The sequence below is a fragment of the Corythoichthys intestinalis genome, chromosome 1, assembly GCF_030265065.1.
Source record: "Corythoichthys intestinalis isolate RoL2023-P3 chromosome 1, ASM3026506v1, whole genome shotgun sequence".
Classification (NCBI taxonomy): Eukaryota; Metazoa; Chordata; class Actinopteri; order Syngnathiformes; family Syngnathidae; genus Corythoichthys; species Corythoichthys intestinalis.
This window is the reverse complement of record NC_080395.1, coordinates 24,468,161-24,486,304: the sequence shown is the minus strand read 5'-3', so window position 1 is coordinate 24,486,304 and position 18,144 is coordinate 24,468,161. Positions and strand designations below refer to the sequence as shown.

General features: G+C 37.5%; 1 protein-coding gene across 1 annotated transcript in view; it reads right to left on the bottom strand.

Annotated features, from left to right (window-relative positions):
* Positions 1-16,925, bottom strand: part of nkd1 (NKD inhibitor of WNT signaling pathway 1) — a 95,799-nt gene extending 78,874 nt beyond the window's left edge. Inside the window, exons 1-3 of the mRNA XM_057834652.1 lie at positions 16,700-16,925; positions 16,569-16,601; positions 16,309-16,415 (exon numbers count right to left, since the gene is read on the bottom strand). Coding sequence (XP_057690635.1) covers positions 16,309-16,415; positions 16,569-16,601; positions 16,700-16,889 — 330 coding nt within the window. The 5' untranslated portion in view covers positions 16,890-16,925. The remainder of the gene's footprint in view (positions 1-16,308; positions 16,416-16,568; positions 16,602-16,699) is intronic.
* Between the last annotated feature and the right edge of the window lie 1,219 nt (positions 16,926-18,144).

Below are 18,144 nucleotides of genomic sequence, written 5' to 3'. Positions count from 1 at the left end.
CGAGTTTTGCGGCAACTTTGCTTTTATCGCCAGCACATTTGCCTTTCTTAAGATTGCATTAGAGACTAACTGCAAATGTGAAAGCAACGTGGGAAAAAAATAAAACAAATCTCCCTTTGGAATTTGAAAAGTTTCATGTAACAGCAGACAATGTTGTCAAGACTATCCCCTTTTGCATTGACGACCAAAAACACTGTACGAGGCAAGACAGTCAAGTCGTCTGGAATGGCAGCCTTTATAATACCCTTCTACTTCAGATCATGTGATCGGAAATCGGACCAATCAGGCCATTTTTAAGAGGATCGGAATCGAGTAAAAACGTTTGAGTTTTTAATTTAAAAGTAACTTATTGTGCTGGCTAGAGTCGCCATTGTTAAGAGCCAGTTGACATTTTACAGTATGTTATTGCCACCTTGTTATTGCCACCTAATTCATCGCACCCATTGTGTGACGTACCGTATTGGCCCGAATATAAGAAGGTGTTTTTTGCATTGAAATAAAGACTGAAAAAGTGGGAGTCGGCTTATATTCGGGGTTTAGACATTATACCCATTCACGACGCTAGATGGCACCAGATATCATGGAAGCGAATGCTGAACATGAGGAGTAATGCTCTGTCATGACAGATCTCAGCTACTCTCAAGTTTAACCAGTTTGCATTATTTTATTGCAATGTTTTTCCTTATTCAGATTTGTTTCAAGACTACAGTTACAGTTAGACCTCACGTTGATGGTTAATACAGTTATTGCAATTTTGTTGTTTTATCACAATAGATTTGTTTATTTACATTTCAAAAACCAGAAGCCATTCATTTACGAATGTGATTGCACTTTAGTTTACATATTTAAATGTTCAGATATTAAGATTTGAATGAGGCAAAATAACATGCTTTTTCTCTTTTTTCGCTTTTCTTTGCATAGTACGCAGCCTGTCGGTCGCATTGACGCTGTTGAGTGCTTTCCGTTAAGTTTCTGCTTCGGAAACTATATGTCTGTAAGTATTTTATATCTATACCAAGCTGTTAATATTCAGTATATGTTTGTTTATGGAGAAAAGCTATCTGAACTTTTTTTAAGGGCCAAAAAGTCACAAAATAATCCAAAAATACAATGGCATAACAAAAAGAAACAAAAATATATACGTTTTATACTCTGCAACACTCCTAGAAAAAAAAGGAAGAGGTAAGTAAAAAGTGTGAAAAGTACAGTGCTGTAACATGTTTGGAGCTTTTTGTTCGAATACCAAAAAAATATGCGATACCGAAAAAAAAAAAAAACTTTTCTTTCCTTGGTATTAGATTGGGACTCGGTATCGGCAGATTCGCAAAATCAGGTGATTGACTCAGGTGCAAAAATATGTGATTCTTTAAAAGAAATAATGTGGAATCACTCAATTCAGAGGGAAGAGACATGGTATAATTCAAACACACCACTAACTTTGACTGCTGTTGCCAAATCATATTTGGATGTTGGAGCCTTGTCATGTACCATTTTATTTAAAAGCCACCTCAGAATTTCTGTTCGGTTGTACATTCTCAGAGACTGGTGATTCCATAATTTTTGCCGGGAGTTGTAAATTGTTTCCCCATACAATACTAGAATTCCACAATAAATTGCTATTGGCCCTGGGTGATTCCATAATTTTTGCCGGGAGTTGTAAATCGTTTTCCTATATGATACTAGAATTCCAAAATAAATTGCTACTGGCCCTTGAAGTGAACAGCTGATCATTTGGTAAAGGCTAGCTCAAGGTAAGTTACAACAAGCTCTAAACAAAGTGTCATCTGTGATATACTATATATCTAAAATGGATGAGGCAGGATGTATAACTGTCTCACGCTCTAGCCACAGGTCTAATCTGTAAACAAACAGTGTGGCTCATCCTGACTAGCGGATTTCATGGCAGGCAACACGCTTTTGAAATACCTCAAAAGGTACTGTCGTAGGAATGGAACTTGGGTTCTGAACTGAGAAACACATACGTGTAAATTTCCATATTTAAACAATCCATGGTGGAGACACAATTAAGATGATCATTTACTAATCTGGAGCACACAGAACTGCAACACCTATTGGAAAAACTTTTTATTTTATTAGAAAACATGAAGAGGACACTAGAGGCGTGCGAAATGTCCGATTCTTAGATTATTCGCGATTCGGCCGTAGAAGATTCGAGAATGATTCACAAACTTTCAAATTCCGATTATTGAATTATACCTGGTAAAACGGAAGTAAAACACAGTCAGCGCGGTCTTTGGGACGCAATGAGGAACGGACCGAGAGTAAATATCATGTTCAACTCATGCCGCTAGATAAAAAAACAATCATACCTGACTGCAGCCGACAGCCGCTACAAACAACGCCCGGTTGCTAGTTGCTACAAACAAACAGCTACAGTAGATATCATATATATGTAGAACTAGATGCAAAATGATAGACGACGGCGGTGTTAGAACATGTATTATTGAACAGAGATGCGTAATGACGGACTTGCTGGCGTTACTAATCAGCCGCCATCTTAAAGCAGTAGACTTCTCTAGAAGGCTCTGTTGTAGCGAATCTAATTAACTTTTTATCTAAAATACTCCTAAATCGGCAAAATCTTGTCTTGAATCTATCTTTAAATGATGAAACAGTTTTAAAACTTTGACATGTCAAAAGTAGACAGAAGGGAAATTATGGAATAACGGGAGCAATTTTAACAACTAACGGTTGATTCACAACAATAAATTAATTGAATGTAGTTTAAAGCTGCTGATACAGAATGGGGACTGGAGTATTTTATTTACTGTTATTTTTGTATATTTGTTTACTGTTATATGTTAACTTGATACTGAAATAGTAGTTTGGTTTAGCCTGAGAGGATTTTTGAACAATCTTGGAATTAATGTACAAAACATTAAAAAAAAAAAAAAAATTTTTAATTAGGGGGGTGCATCAATAATCGTTTTATAATCGAATCGGAGCCTCTGATTTGTAATCGTAATCGAATCGTTAGGTGCCCAAAGATTCCCAGCTCTCGAGGACACCCATGTACGTACTACACATTGAGCCTTGCTTGTCAATTGGAATACGTTCCCGAGCGGGCCCGCTTTCAAACGCCGTTTCGTTTCATCCGGCAACACAAGGCCACCGGGTAAACGCACCAAACAGATGGAGTCTGCGAGGGCAGAAGGGAGCACCAATTGGGGGGTGGAAAGGGGGATTTTAAAGAGACGGGGGGTTGACTTAGTATTTTTCTGCAGGAATATAAAAGAGAAAAGCTTGACAAGAAAGTGGCACACAATGTCGTACATATTTTTCAAAAGGGTTGAGAGAAGGGGCACTGTTGTTGGATGTTCAATGTCTACACTCGGATGCGCAAAATTCACAACGTGATATTTACAGGGAGGGGGTACAACAGGCTGCACGCGGGATATCACATGACCCCAATGTCATATGTCAAGACCCACCTGCCAACACAGCTCAGTCACTGTCGCATCACCGCCACATACCACATGGCTGCCACTGAGACACATTAATGCTTGTCATAAAAAGTATATATATGTATACATATATATATATATATATATATATATATATATATATATATATATATATTCAACACCAATAATTAGCATTTCATATGTTGTGTTCCTTTTTGTTCTACCGTCTATACCGTAACGCAAAATGCCATTAACTTCAATGCATACAGTATAAATAATAAGTGGAAAACCTCTCTCATTGTTTTGATTTCAAATGGTAATGCTGTCTGTGTTTGACTAACAGAATAATGTTACATATAGGGCTGCAGCTATCGAATATTTTAGTAATCGAGTAATCGACTGAAAATTCTATCGATTAAACGAGTAATCGGATAAAACTTTTTTTTTTTTTTTTAGGTAAAGAGCAATTAAAATATACATGAGAAAAAAAGACATTTAATCCAATATTGAACCATTTTCAGTCAATCAATGTCTTTATTTTCGATGTACACTGTTGAAAACAGCCAACAATTGCATCTAAGATGTGACTAGAAAAAAAAATTCACTGCTTTCACTCAAAAAACTTCTAGATCTTATTAAAAAAAACATATTTCATTCATTCATTCATTTTCCATGCCGCTTTTCCTCACGAGGGTCATATTTCTTACCAAAAAATGTAATCACGCTTGATAATACACATCACTTGAAAGCTACGTGTTTTTCCCACGTGTTTCAATTTCATTCCCATTTGTGTCAAGCTATTTTTAAGTTTTAAGTTAGTCTAAACTGTAAGTACTGGTGGGATTTTTTGTAGTGCAGGGGTTTTTGCAGTGTTCAAAATAAATGTATGATATCTGCTGTATTGGAGTAATGACTACTGAGCTAAAGTTGACAGTTAGCTTTATTATGTTTTAATTTTACACCCTCATCACTCTACAGCGCAGTGTTTTTACAGATTAAATAAAGCCTGTATGTACGACACGTTAGCCACGCATCGGCAGTGGTCATAATCAATAGAAACCTAGCCCTCCGAAGGGCTAACGTTATGTTAGCGAGTGACAGTAACGTTATATTTATCAGCGATGAGAAGTCTACTGCTTAAAGATGGCGGCTTTTTACGAACGCTTCCCAGACGCGGCAGAGTCTGTCATTTCGCATCTAGTCTTAAATGCATGCGATATCTATGAGACGCATCGGGCACTACCTGCTACCAAACTAGCATCATGCGGGCGTAGTTTTTAGCAACGTCGGCGTAGTTTGTAGCGGCTATCGGCTGCGGTAAGTTTTTATTTTTTTTATTTTTTATTGCTTCTTCCTCTACGTACATGATGTCAGCGCGCTGTCCCACATTAAAAGTAGTCCGGGCAAAACGTGATGCTTAGAGCTGGCAAAATTAAACGATTCCTCGAGGTGAATAAAATTACTCGGATCAGTTTTTAAACTCGAGTTACTCGAGTTGCTCGAGTATTCGTTTGAGCTCTAGTTATATAGTAGAATTGTAAAGCAAAAGACTAATTCAACATTGTAAGAAAAATTGATGTCAACACATCTGTTTGGAAATACACACAAAATCTCAAAACACAATTTTTCATTTTGTCAAAACTTGTCTTTTTTTTTTTTTACCCCAAAACAGCCGTTTTTCATGTTGGTTTGCCTTCTATCTCGTATAAAGTCTTCACAGCCTGTATCCGAAACAGATCATTGATATTCATCACTATTTATTGTTTGAAAAACTTGTATGCGGCAACAGGCTGCTTATAAATAATTATGCCATAGTAAAATTTAGTTAAAACAAATCTTTCTACTATCTTATTCATTCACACCGCTCGTGAAGTTAGACAAATTACAGTGATTAATCGCTACTTTGCGCTTCAAACTTCGCACACTCAGTCCATTGCCGATTTTTTTTCTCAATTAAAAAATAAATAAATGAGCTCTCTCGATCCGATCACAAGTCTCACTCTCCCTCCCTCTGTTTTTCTTGATCAGGCAGTGCACTGGAGTTGCTTATTAAAGTTAATGATGATTGACAGAGGTTAAGGTTTGATCTTACCAGAGATGCATGGAAGCCGAAACTTCGAAGCCCTGCATGAGTCAATCATTGTTTAGCTTGTTGAACAGTTGCTGTGGAAACTCACTGTGTGTAAGTGACCAGCTTGAACAGATAGGAGTTAGAGGTGTGCAAAATTTCCAATTCTTAGATTATTCGCTATTTGGCCGAGGAAGATTCGAGAACGATTCACAAACATCCAAATTCCGATTATTGAAATATGTCAAGTAAAGCGGAAGTAAAACACACTCAGCGCGCCGCGCGGTCTTCAGGACCCAATGAGGAACGGAGCGAGAGTAGCTAAACATCATGCTTGTCATTACCCAGCCCCTCAGGTAATGCCAATGCTCAACTCACGGGTCTAGCTCAACTCATGCCGTGAGATAAAAAAACAACAACATACTTGACTGCTGTCGACAGCTGCTACAAAGTACGTCCACATAATGGTACTGTAGATATCATATTTATATAGGACTAGATGCAAAATAGACTCGGTGGCGTTAGCAGCACACGTACAGAAAGCTAGATGCGGGCGTTAGTAAACGGCCGCCATCTTAAAGCAGTAGACTTCCTTGCAAAGCTATTGTAGCGAACCTTCCAAGCGAACCTAATTAACTTTTTATCTAAAATACTCCTAAATCGGTAAAATATTAACTTGAATCTATCTTTAAAATAGTTTTAAAACGTTCACGTGTCGAAAGTAGACAAAAGGGAAATTATGGAATAACAGGAGCAATTTTAACAACTTTAACGGTTGATTCACAACATTAAATTAATTGAATGTAGTTTAAAGCTGCTGACACAGAATGGGGATTTGAGTATATTATTTATTGTTTTTAACTGTTAAATTGATACTAATAGTCATTGATTTAAGCCTGCGTTTTTGGTTTTTTTTTTTTTTTTTTTTTTTTTACAGCTTTTGCAAATAATGTACAAAACATCAAAAGCAGCTAATAGCGGGGGGGAGTCATCAATAATCGATTTATAATCGAATTGTAGCCTCTGAATCGTAATCGTAATCGAATCGTTAGGTCCCCCAAGATTCCCACCTCTAATAGGAGTGGACTGACTCAATGAAGAATTTAATAAAGACAAGCATTTTTCTACTTTATTCTTGTTTAAAAATAATTTGGTGGGACAGTAACATGTTTAAAACCTATCATAATTATTACATTTGAAGTGCTTAAAAACCATTTATTATATATATACAGGGTCTTCCAAAATGGTTGACCCCATTGTAAATGCCCATATCTCGGAAACTACATGATGGATATAAATGAAACTAAGTACACTTTATGTTGAAGGTCATGAGTTTTATTGGTTAAATTTACAAAGAAAAGTACAAATATTTGTTGGTTCTATGAGAGATTTTCATAAATGTTCTATATGAGCGCCGCCTGTGACTCTGCACACGTTGAGTTGGTATTCGAGTTCGTGCCAAACTCGCTGAAATTTCTTGTAATTTTTGGTACCAAGCCCTAATTTGTTTTGTAGTTGGTGCCTTCTTTGCAAAATTTGTGAAGAAGGCACGCTGCACTGTTTTCGGTGACTGAGTCCGGGCAGTGTTGTCACAGATTACATAAAAAAGTAATTTAATTACTGATTACACCTCAAAAAAGTAATCTAGTTACTTTACCGATTACTTCATCATCAAAGTAACTAAGTTACTTTAAAAGTAACTTATCAGTTACTTTTTACCAATTTTTCTCCTTTTGCTGCCTCAACATAAAAATGACAACAAAAAATGTCATCGCATGTAATTGAATTTTTCACATAAGGCTTAATCTTTGAGTTAGCGGGGGTTTAATTAGTCGATGGAGTTGATTTCTACCACCATTGACTCACGCTAGCTTAGCCACCCCGGAGCCCTGAAACTAACAAATAATTGACAAACTGCACAGAATTTGTTCAAATCAACACCAACGACTAAATAAACCCCCGCTAACTTCAAGATAAAAGCCTAATGTCAAAACTTCTGAACTTCCCCTTTAAAATAAAGACCTAGCTGTTAAAATATTGTCTATAAAAGTTGTAAAGCAATAAAACAAACAACAAAAATTATTGAAATGAACAAGAATCCTACAACGTATTTAGTAATGGGTCAAAATCATTTTTCGAGCAGATCCTGTGACTAGCACCTAAGACACTAGCTTTTGCTTTGCTGAGCCAAAACTACACCTGTGGAGGCAAGATGGGTATTTAGAATTTCTGTAAACCTAAGCTTTCAAATGCAACCAGCAACAACTGAGCTTGTACAGTTTTAAATATATATGTATATATACAGTATTGGCCAAAAGTTTGGCGACACCTCAAAGGTGGACACTTTGAAAAATGTAGAATATAAAACCTGTTTTCAGTTATTTCACTTTTTTTTGCCATTTCACATGTTCATTCATAGTTTTGATGTATTCAGAGGGGATTTACAATAGTAGGGAAAATACATAAAACGTAAAAATGTTTAGGTGTGTCCAAACTTTTGACTTTTGTTTCAGTCATCAACATGCTTTGCCCCCAGCCCCACAAAAGTAAAACTCCACCTATGGTTACAAACACTGACAATAAAATGTGCATAAAGGCTGGTTACAAACTGTAGAAGTGCTGGCTGTCTTGTTACCTCTCGGCTTTTTCGAGTTTTGTCGCGTTGTCCTGTAATTCCAAGTGCTTCCTTGTTGAATTGGATGTAGAGTTTTTAGTGGCCGACAGTCTTTTTCAGCCAGCGTAAAGTTTGCAACGCACGGAGATATTTTTGTCATCTTTACTGGACAGAAATGTGAAGTAATGGCTGTATATCCAGTGAGCAAATACATCCATTTGCGGCATATATCCTGCCTTTCACTGTTAGCCTCGCTGCCTCGTCAGAATGCTATGTTGTTGACCGCCGTGGCAGACAGCCTCAAACAGCATCGTAATACACGTGACCCGTTTTTTTTTTCCCCCCGATGAGAAATGTTCTTCGTAAATGACTACAGTATTCTTCATTCCACATACATTATGAGGCAAAAACAAAATAGTAACGCACAGGCACTAGGGAAACTAACTTTAATCGGATTACTGGCTTGGAAAAATGAACGCGTTAGATTACTCATTACTGAAGAAAGTAATCAGATTACAGTAACGCGTTACTGCGTTACTGACAACACTGCCGGGCATGCTCTAACAAGCAAATTGCCTTTTCTTTTGAAATGAACGGCATTTCTTAACCTGAAAAGATAGAAATACCAAACATTACACACAAAAACGTTTCTACACAAGCTGTGAAAATTTGAGGTCACTCCAACAAAAATTGTCAAAATTTTTGGCCTACGAAATGGGGTCAAACATTTTGGAACACCCTGTATATTATATATATACGAGGAGCATTCAAAAAGTAATGCACTCAAGTGCATTGCTCGTACAGAATTTTTCCAATCTTGTTTATATTTGGCACAAACATGATAGGACACACCTTTTTGCGATTGTTATATGTGTTTTTCTTATTTTCAGATTTTTTAAGCTTAAACTAGCTTCGAAATAGCTGCCCCTCTTGAAGCTCGTCAGAAACAAAGAGCTGTAATTGAATTCCTTGTTGCACAGGGAGAAACCCCTCTGAGGATTCAAAACCGGCTGGAAAATGTCTACAAGGATGATATCATAGACTATAGTACTGTAAAAACATGTGTACAGCGATTTAAAAACAGTACTGAGGACCATGAAGGAGATCAATGGAGTGGTGTCACCCAAATTCACCAAGGACCAAAAAGTTCAAGGCCCAAAACTCAGATTGCAAAATTATGGCCACTGTTTTTTGGGATTCTCAAGATGTAATCCTTGTGGATTACTAAGGGGGAAACCATTAACTCTGAGGTATACATTGAGACTCTTAGGAAGCTCAAAGCAAGAATTTGACGTGTTCTGCCCAACTTGGACATGGCAAATGTGCTCCTCCAGCATGACAATGCACGTCCTCACCCAAGCATCAGGACCATGGAGGTCATCACTTAATTTGGATGGACTGTGATATCACATCCGCCATTTTCTTCTGATTTGGCACCGTCAGACTACCACCTCTTTGGTCCAGTGAAAGAAGGACTCCGGGGCAACCGATATGGCAATGACGATGAAGTGAAAACTGCTGTCAAGCAATTGGCTTAGAGATCAACCGGCTGAGTTCTACAACACTGGTATACATGCCCTCGTTCATAGGTGGACTGTAGCTCTTGAGAGAGGTGGAGACTATGTGGAGAAGTAAAAATGTAATCCTCACACTTGTACCTTTCTTTTGATGTATAATACATGTTGCTATTATAATTTGTACATAATAAAGTTGGGCGCATTACTTTTTGAATACTCCTCATATATATATATATAATGTAAAAAAAAATTTAATTATACTTTGGAGAAAAAAATGAAAAAAAAAACATGTCTGAAATGTATCTCTTGCCATTGCTTAATCTGAATAAATACATTGAACACACAAAAAAATTGCAGATTAAAACTGGGAATAAAAATTTTATTTCATGCCATAACATGTGGAAATGCATGTTGGTTTGACAATAAAATTCCGGTAACACTTTATTTGACAGTGGCATCATAAGACTGTCATGACACCGTCGTAATCATGACATGACACTGTCATGAGCATTAATAAATGCTTATAACAGAATTATGCCAATTTTGAATGGATGTAAAAGAACCGGACTGGACATAAAGGGCATTAGAGGCAAAATTTGCCGGATGACACTTAATGACATCTATCAAGCATTCATTAATGCTCATGAAAGTGTCATGTCATAATTATGACGGTCTTACGAAGCCATTGTCAAATAGTGTTCACAAAATTCCTTGATTACTTAGGTTTCGCAGAATGACCAGTAATTCGGTAGACAAGCCTAATATGGTCAGATATATGAAATAACAATTCGCGGAGAAGAACGAAACGTCGGCCATTTTGATTTAAAGCTGACAATTTGGGTTGAATTCCAAGGCTTGTAGTTTCCTTAACCCCGACAAAGGATTCCACCCAAATGAGTCCTAATCGAAACAGGGTTTTCCTAAATTGTGAATCCTTTTTATTACCTAATGCAGGATGAGACACTAAATTCAATAAGCATCTTTCCGCAAACAATGGCTTGGTATTTCAATTAAATTGTGGCCATAGTTAATAACAACGCAACATTGTGCATTTGTGCAGGAGATCCCTAAACCGAGGACCCACGTATATACAAATTCATAATTCCTGGAGTAACAATCCACGTTCTTAACTGCAGTGTCAGCAACCTCTTTAATGATGAGGCGTTCAAAGACAACCGTAATGAAATACCGCATAGGACTTTCGACCTGACGGATTAGTTTGTTTTCCCCTAACACACCAATAAACACTCCTATCGCAAGGGCTAATTATTACAGCTTGTTGCTTCAAAAAGCAACTATGTGTGTGTGACCTTTCCAAACCATGGCGAGCCTCAGAAATCTAGAATTCCTCCTTATGGGAAGAATAAAGCTGTTCTCGCAAGCTGCAATCAGTAGATAGACAAGCGTGGGTGGTGGATGAACCTTATGCTGCTATTACTTCACGACGACCACCGATTTTCACCGTTTGAGAACGGCACTGCCAACCAAAGAGGCTTTAAGCTCCTCTGAAGCAATTCCAAAGGATTTCCTCCTCACTTGACAACAACAACAGTGTGTGTATCAATGGCAATGCCAAAAGACAAAAATGTCGAGCATGACCAACATTCCTTGGCTTTTCCCATCCTTACATGTCACCAGACTGTCAGCCCAAAATGCTTTGAACTCTCTCTTGATCTATTGTCGCCCTTTTTCAAAAAAGATTCTTCATACGGGCTGAATAGCAACATTTGTTTCTCCCCTGAGAAACCAAACAAGTAAATACACACTGTCAAAACCACACAAACACGCAAAGAATTCAATATAAAAGCTAAATCCAAAATGTTGGATTTTCACAGAGATAAAAATTGGTTGGTTGCAATTGACACTGTCAAAAAGAGGCTTGATTATGATTTAAGATTATGGCACATTTTCACAGCGGTTTGTTCATTTATATGAGCGGGATTACTCAAAATGCTACTTAACCCATTTCAATAACACTTTATGTAGGAGTGAGGCAAGGGCTAAGGAAGGATCAGTTGAATTTCGGCAAGGATCCTAAAAGCAACATGTAAAATATTGTATGCCTTTTCTTTCATTCAAATTTGTGAATATTAGCAATAAAATGAAGGATTCAATTGTATAGATGAAGTGTTTCTATTAAGATGTTCAATTTGGTGCTAATCTAGATCATTATTTTTTATTAAGATGTACAATTTGGTATTAATCTAGATCAGTGTTTTTCAACCTTTTCTGAGTCACGGCACGTTTTAACATTGGAAAAAGATCTTGCGGCACACTACAAACTAAAAATGTTCCAAAATTACATCCTGGACTGTATATTTAATTATAATATAATTTCTCAATTTTTATACTTACTCAGTGTGATATTTGATGGAACGTGAAACATAATGGAGTATGTTTCGTCTCATCCCAGGTGAAAATAAATCCGAACGAAACATACCCTAATTTCCCGAATATAACGCACACTTTTTTTCCCCAAAAAAATCAACTTGTAAAATCATGGTGCGCATTATACACGGGTATATGGATGGAGACAGAAATATATATATATATATATTAAGGCTGTCAAAATTATCGCGTTAACGGGCGTTAATTAATTTTTTAAATTAATCACGTTAAAATATTTGATGCAATTAACGCATGCACTAAATGACCCGCTTGCACATTGCCTCAAACAGACTACGATGAGGCCGTTTATGGACATTAAAAGTGAAGAGAACGCCACCAGCCTCTTGGGGGCAGCGCCGTTCCATACTCATGTTATTTCTTCTAAACGTGGGAGAATTAGTAGTTGTGAGACGTTCATGCTGTATTCACAATGCAATGCAAATTGCTATTTGTGCTCCACACATATTTCGGTAAGTTTTCTTTCTTTTAGTGGCAATTATGTGTCTCGTTGTATTTTGGGTAAGATAAGCACAACAAAAATAATATTCCTATCTCCCAAAAAAAAAATAATGTTCACAAAAAGAAAAGCACTTCAGTCTATAGTAATGAGGCCCTATTCTGACACACAGTTAAACAACAATGCAAAATGAATTGGCATTCCATATCAAAATAGCTATGCAAAATACACGTAAAACTTAGACTTTGGTCACTCTATTTTTATTATTGTTATTTTTATTCTTATTATTATTATATTAACTCTACTTTTGATTGAAAATTTTACAAATGTTATTAAAACGAAAACATGTAGAGGGGTTTTAATATAAAATTGTAACTATAACAATTATCTTTTAAGAACTACAAGTCTTTCTATCCGTGGATCACTTTAACAGAAAGAATGTTAATATTGCCATTTGTGGATTTATTGTTACAATAAACAAATACAGTACTTATGTACAGTATGTTGTATGTATATATCCGTCGTGTGTCTTATCTTTCCATTCCAATAATAATTTACAGAAAAATATGGCATAATTTAGAGATGTTTTAAATTGCGAATAATTAATTTTTAAGCTGTAATTAAGTCGATTAAAAATTTTAATCGTTTGACAGCCCTAATATATATATAAACAGATGTTGTTGTTTTTTTGACACAGCCATGTGTCGTATGCAGCGATCAGTTGCCGACCATTACAGTACGTGACGTCACCATTTTGTTTCGGTAATAGGCTGATAGGCCAAATGATTTTGTCTGTGTTAAATTCTGCTTTTTTTCACTCTTCATAAAGCACAGAATTTAGTTTCTTGAACTCATTTGAGTCAACATTTATTGCAGCTCCGCAACTCGGACCATAACAAACGTAACACAACACAGACTTCCTGTGTCCGTCAACTGTATCTGTCACTCGGGAAACTCAAACCCAAATAACAATAGATCCTATTGTTACTGTCGTGTCGACAGCGATGAGCTTTCTCGGATTTCCGACTTACGTTCTCACTTTCATTTTACCGTATCAATCCATGGAGGAAACATTTATTCATCATGAAGAAACGAGCAAGTTATACAGCAGCCTTTAAAAGAAAAGTCACATCTGTTTTGTTTTCTCCTGGATTCTGGTAAGTTCAAGAAGTTATCAGATCATATTATTACCGTACATTTTGTCACTTTACGGTAATGTTTTGAACAACCAATGTGCTATGCTTGTGCTGTGTTTCGCCAGTCAGTAAAATTACATTTCTGTATCTGTACACGAGCTCTGTTTTCTTGTATTCTTCTATTTATTGGTGCTAAAATTAGGGTGCGCGTTATACACGGGTACGATAATTTTCCCTCGATTTTACAAGTAAATTTCGGGTGCGCGTTATACACGGGTGTCGCCTTATATTCGGGAAATTACGGTAGCTTTTACTGTATAGCTTTGCCTTGAGCTGTCCGTCTTCGCTTGTCAGAATCTTGTCCAGGGCTCAGTTTGAATTTCGAAATTGTCCTTTCATAACAATTTATCCATGATTGCCACCACGACCTCCGTGTGCATCACATTCGTTCTTGGTTGCGTGCGGGCGAGCGGGGTAGTTGCTTCTCTTGCGTTCAAGAACTCTTCTGAATTATAGCCATCAGCCACCTTGCTGTCCGCGACAATGTACTGTAGACTCCAGCACGTCTACTGTACATCTTTTGATTCGACTCGTCAAGTGTCGATAAACACGAAAGTATCCTTTCCATTTTATCCATAAGAACGTCAATCCTGCCTTTGCGTTTTATTCCAACACATTGTTGTGGACAGCAAGGTGGCTGAAGGCTAGAAATCTGAGCACTTCTTGAACGCGACACGAGCAATAACTCGCTCGCCTGCACCTGAGGCTGAGAGTCCTTCAAAATACCGCCAGGACCCACCCTAATAATGTTACAAATTATTATTTAAAAAATACATATAAAAACTAGGGCTGTCAAAATTATCGCGTTAACGGGCGTTAATTAATTTTTTAAATTAATCACGTTAAAATATTTGACGCAATTAACGCAGATGCCCTGCTCAGACAGATTTAAATGACAGTACAGTGAAACGCTCACTTGTTGTGTTTTATGGAGTTTTGCCGCCCTCTGCTGGCTCTTGGGTGCGACTGATTTTATAGGCTTCAGCACCCATGAGCACTGTGTAAGTAATTATTGACATCAACAATGGCGGGCTACTAGTTTATTTTTGGATTGAAAATTTTACAAATTTTATTAAAATGAAAACATTAAGAGGGGTTTTAATATAAAATTTCTATAACTTGTACTAACATTTTTCTTTTAAGAACTACGAGTCTTTCTATCCATGAATCGCTTTAACAGAATCTTAATAATGTTAATGCCATCTTGTTGATTTATTGTTATAATAAACAAATACATTCCTTATGTACCGTATGTTGAATGTATATCCATCTTGTGTCTTATCTTTCCATTCCAACAATAATTTACAGAAAAATATGGCATATTTTATAGATGGTTTGAATTGCGATTAATTGCGATTAATTACGATTAATTAATTTTTAAGCTGTAATTAACTCGATTAAAAATTTTAATCGTTTGACAGCCCTAATAAAAACTAAATTGGATAATTTCTCACGACACACCTGACAATCTCTCACGGCACACAGTCTCAAAAACACTGATCTAGATTAGGGGGTTTTTGGCCTGCATTTAACGCGTGTATGCATACAGTATATGATCTTTTATTTTTTTGACACATGCTAAAAAGTAAAAAAAAAAAAAAAAGTTTCAATTCCACTTTTTAAAAGATTACGCATAAGCTTTAGTACCGCCTATTCCATCTGACAACGGGCAGGATACAACCTGATCTCTTTACCAGCCAATCACGGTGCACAAAGAGAAAAAACATCCATTCACACTCATACAACTACGGGCAATTCAGAGTGTTGAATAAACAGCATGTGTGCATGTTTTAGGGATGCAGGTGGATACCGGGCTACCCGAAGAAAACTCATACAAGCACTGAGAGAACATGCAAATTCCATACGGGAAGGCTGGAGCCAGGATTTGAACCCTTGACCTCACAACTAGTACTACTAGTAACTAAATACTTAATATAAAAACATTAAATATAACAGTATAATGTCTTTTTGACCATGCTTATACCCCCCCACAGTATGGAACTCGTGCCGCATGATACTTAGAGCCATTTCTAATAGTATTTTGATGTTCTTTCATAGGTACAAAATAAAAGGAAACCACATCAGTATAATTCAGTGTGGTTCAAAAGCAGGTATCTCTAAATTTTCTAAGTTATTCATCTGTTTTTTCAAGATGACAAATACAGAGAGAATTTTAAATGTGCATCTTTAAAGGCACACACCTCTCGATGCGTAATTGCTGTCAATAAGATTCTAACTTTAAGGATAAATTACAGAAAAACTTTAATAATTGCAGTTTTAAGCCGTAAACAAGTCAAAATTTTCAGAGATTCTACCTTTTGCCCATTTCTTGCATGTGCACAGAGTGTCATGGAATTATGTGAGATGGTGTTTTGCCTCCTGGTGATTGCGAACAACAAATATCTTACATTTTCTGAAAATTTATTCACTAATGAATCATTTAAGATGTAGATTCTGACCAACAATTATTCTGTCTCGTGTACTGTGGCACAAATGCAATGTCCAGTGATGGTTGGAAAACTTTTTGGAGTGCATTTCCCCCTTTCCCGACAAAAAAAGCGCACAAAAGACAGAAAGGGAATGAAAAGGGTTGGGGGTGCGGTGGGGGTTAAGAGGAGGTTAGGGGAACCTCGGTTGACTCACCCGGGTGGTCAACGTGCACTTGGTCTTTAGATGACAGTCCTGCTGCTTTACCAGCCAGTCGTCCAGTCCCTTCCGAGCCAAACAAGCATTGACTACAAAGCTGTCGCCTGAGACAAAAGACATTTGTGTTTTTTTTATTGTGTATTTTATATGAAGGGAGAGCGGGGAGGGGGACTGTCCGTGCACATGTTCCCACAAGCGAGCTCCCTTACTCTCTCCACAAAGTGCCCCCAAATGTTCCCAGAAAGAATACTGCTTACCTTCCGGGCTCTCCCTCGCTTTACAAATAGCGGCTTGTAGTAGATGGATGTAGAGAAAGAAAGAAAGAATATAATAAGCACTCTGAAGCACGCGAACTACGATAGTTGGAAGAACACAAAACAAGCCTCACCATGTTTCGAATGCAGTTTACCCATCTCTCGGCATCGGTGCACACCATCAGACGAGTATATAGTCCAAAAATAACCGCGAAATGGGGGTGGGTGAAGAGAAAGTGAGATATCCGGGAAAAAGTCCGCGCAGGAGGATAACGAAGGGTGAACACTCGCAAACCTCAGTGAACAGAGTGAGCACACAAGCATCTGAAGACTCGGGAGTCAGCTCATGGTTTACTAGATGCTAGCGGTACTGGAGTAGTCAACATCCGCTCAAGCGCTTTCACAATAAAACACATGCACTTTTAGGATAATGAAAATTGGAACGTCGGTATTTTCAGAATAAAACTACTTCTCCCTTCTATGCCAATTAGATGGTAGGTTGGTAGGTAGCAGTGGTGTTACAAGGATGCCAGGTGTGGGTGGGCATTAGTCTTACCTAGGGGGGCAAAAAAAAAAAAAAAAAAAAAACTACAATGCTCAAGTAGGTCGAAATCCAGCGTAGGGCTACTGCACCTTAAAACATGTTTGATTTTATTTGACTTAGAACACATCCATAACTGAACAGTATTGACACGCAGGTGACAATGTTTATTTTAGGTCACCTATTGTGGTTCCTCGGTTTTATTATTATGAGTATAGTTATTCTTTGTTCCGTAGCCCCTTTGAGCTCAATTTGACCCCCTTAGAATGCTTCAAAATGCACCAAAATCGGCGGGCAGGTCAAGACAGGTGCAATCTTTGATACCGTGTAAAGACAAATTCAAAATACACTACGTAGCGCTCCTAGCAGTCATTCTTTGTCCAGCCAACGCTTTGAGCCCTACTTTGACCCCCTCAGAATGCTTCGAAACTCATCAAACTCAACAGCCAGGTGAACACTGGTGAAAACTTTGATAAAATGTATAAAAATAAATAAATAAATAAATAAAAATATGCGTAAATGTGTGTAGCGCCCCCTAGGAACAAAACCAACATTTCATTTCTTTTTTTTTTAATTTAATTAATTTTTTTTTTTTTTAGGGTGAAAGAGGAGGTAACTACGTAAAGGTTAAAACTTAGAACACATCAGTACTATATGAATGGGATACCATACGCGGTGCCCAGACTGCCATTAGAATTACATCCAGTTTTCTTTGGGTGGGCAGAGCGTGTCCATGGGTAGGCACTGACCAACCCCCCCCCCCCCCCCCACTAACGCGCCTGGTGGGTAGGTGGGTTTCTTATAAGCCTATTGATTTTAACTTTTAAATTATTGCAGTAATACCATGATAAATACAGTGGTACCTCTACATATCAAATTAATTCGTTCCAGGAACTTGTTTGTAAGTAGAAATGGTAGTATGTCGAGCAGGATTTTCCCATAAGAATACAGTGGTACCTCGACATACGATCGCTTCGACACAGGGCTGTCAACAGACTTGCAGGGGCCCGGGGACAAGAGACCATTATAGGGCCCCAA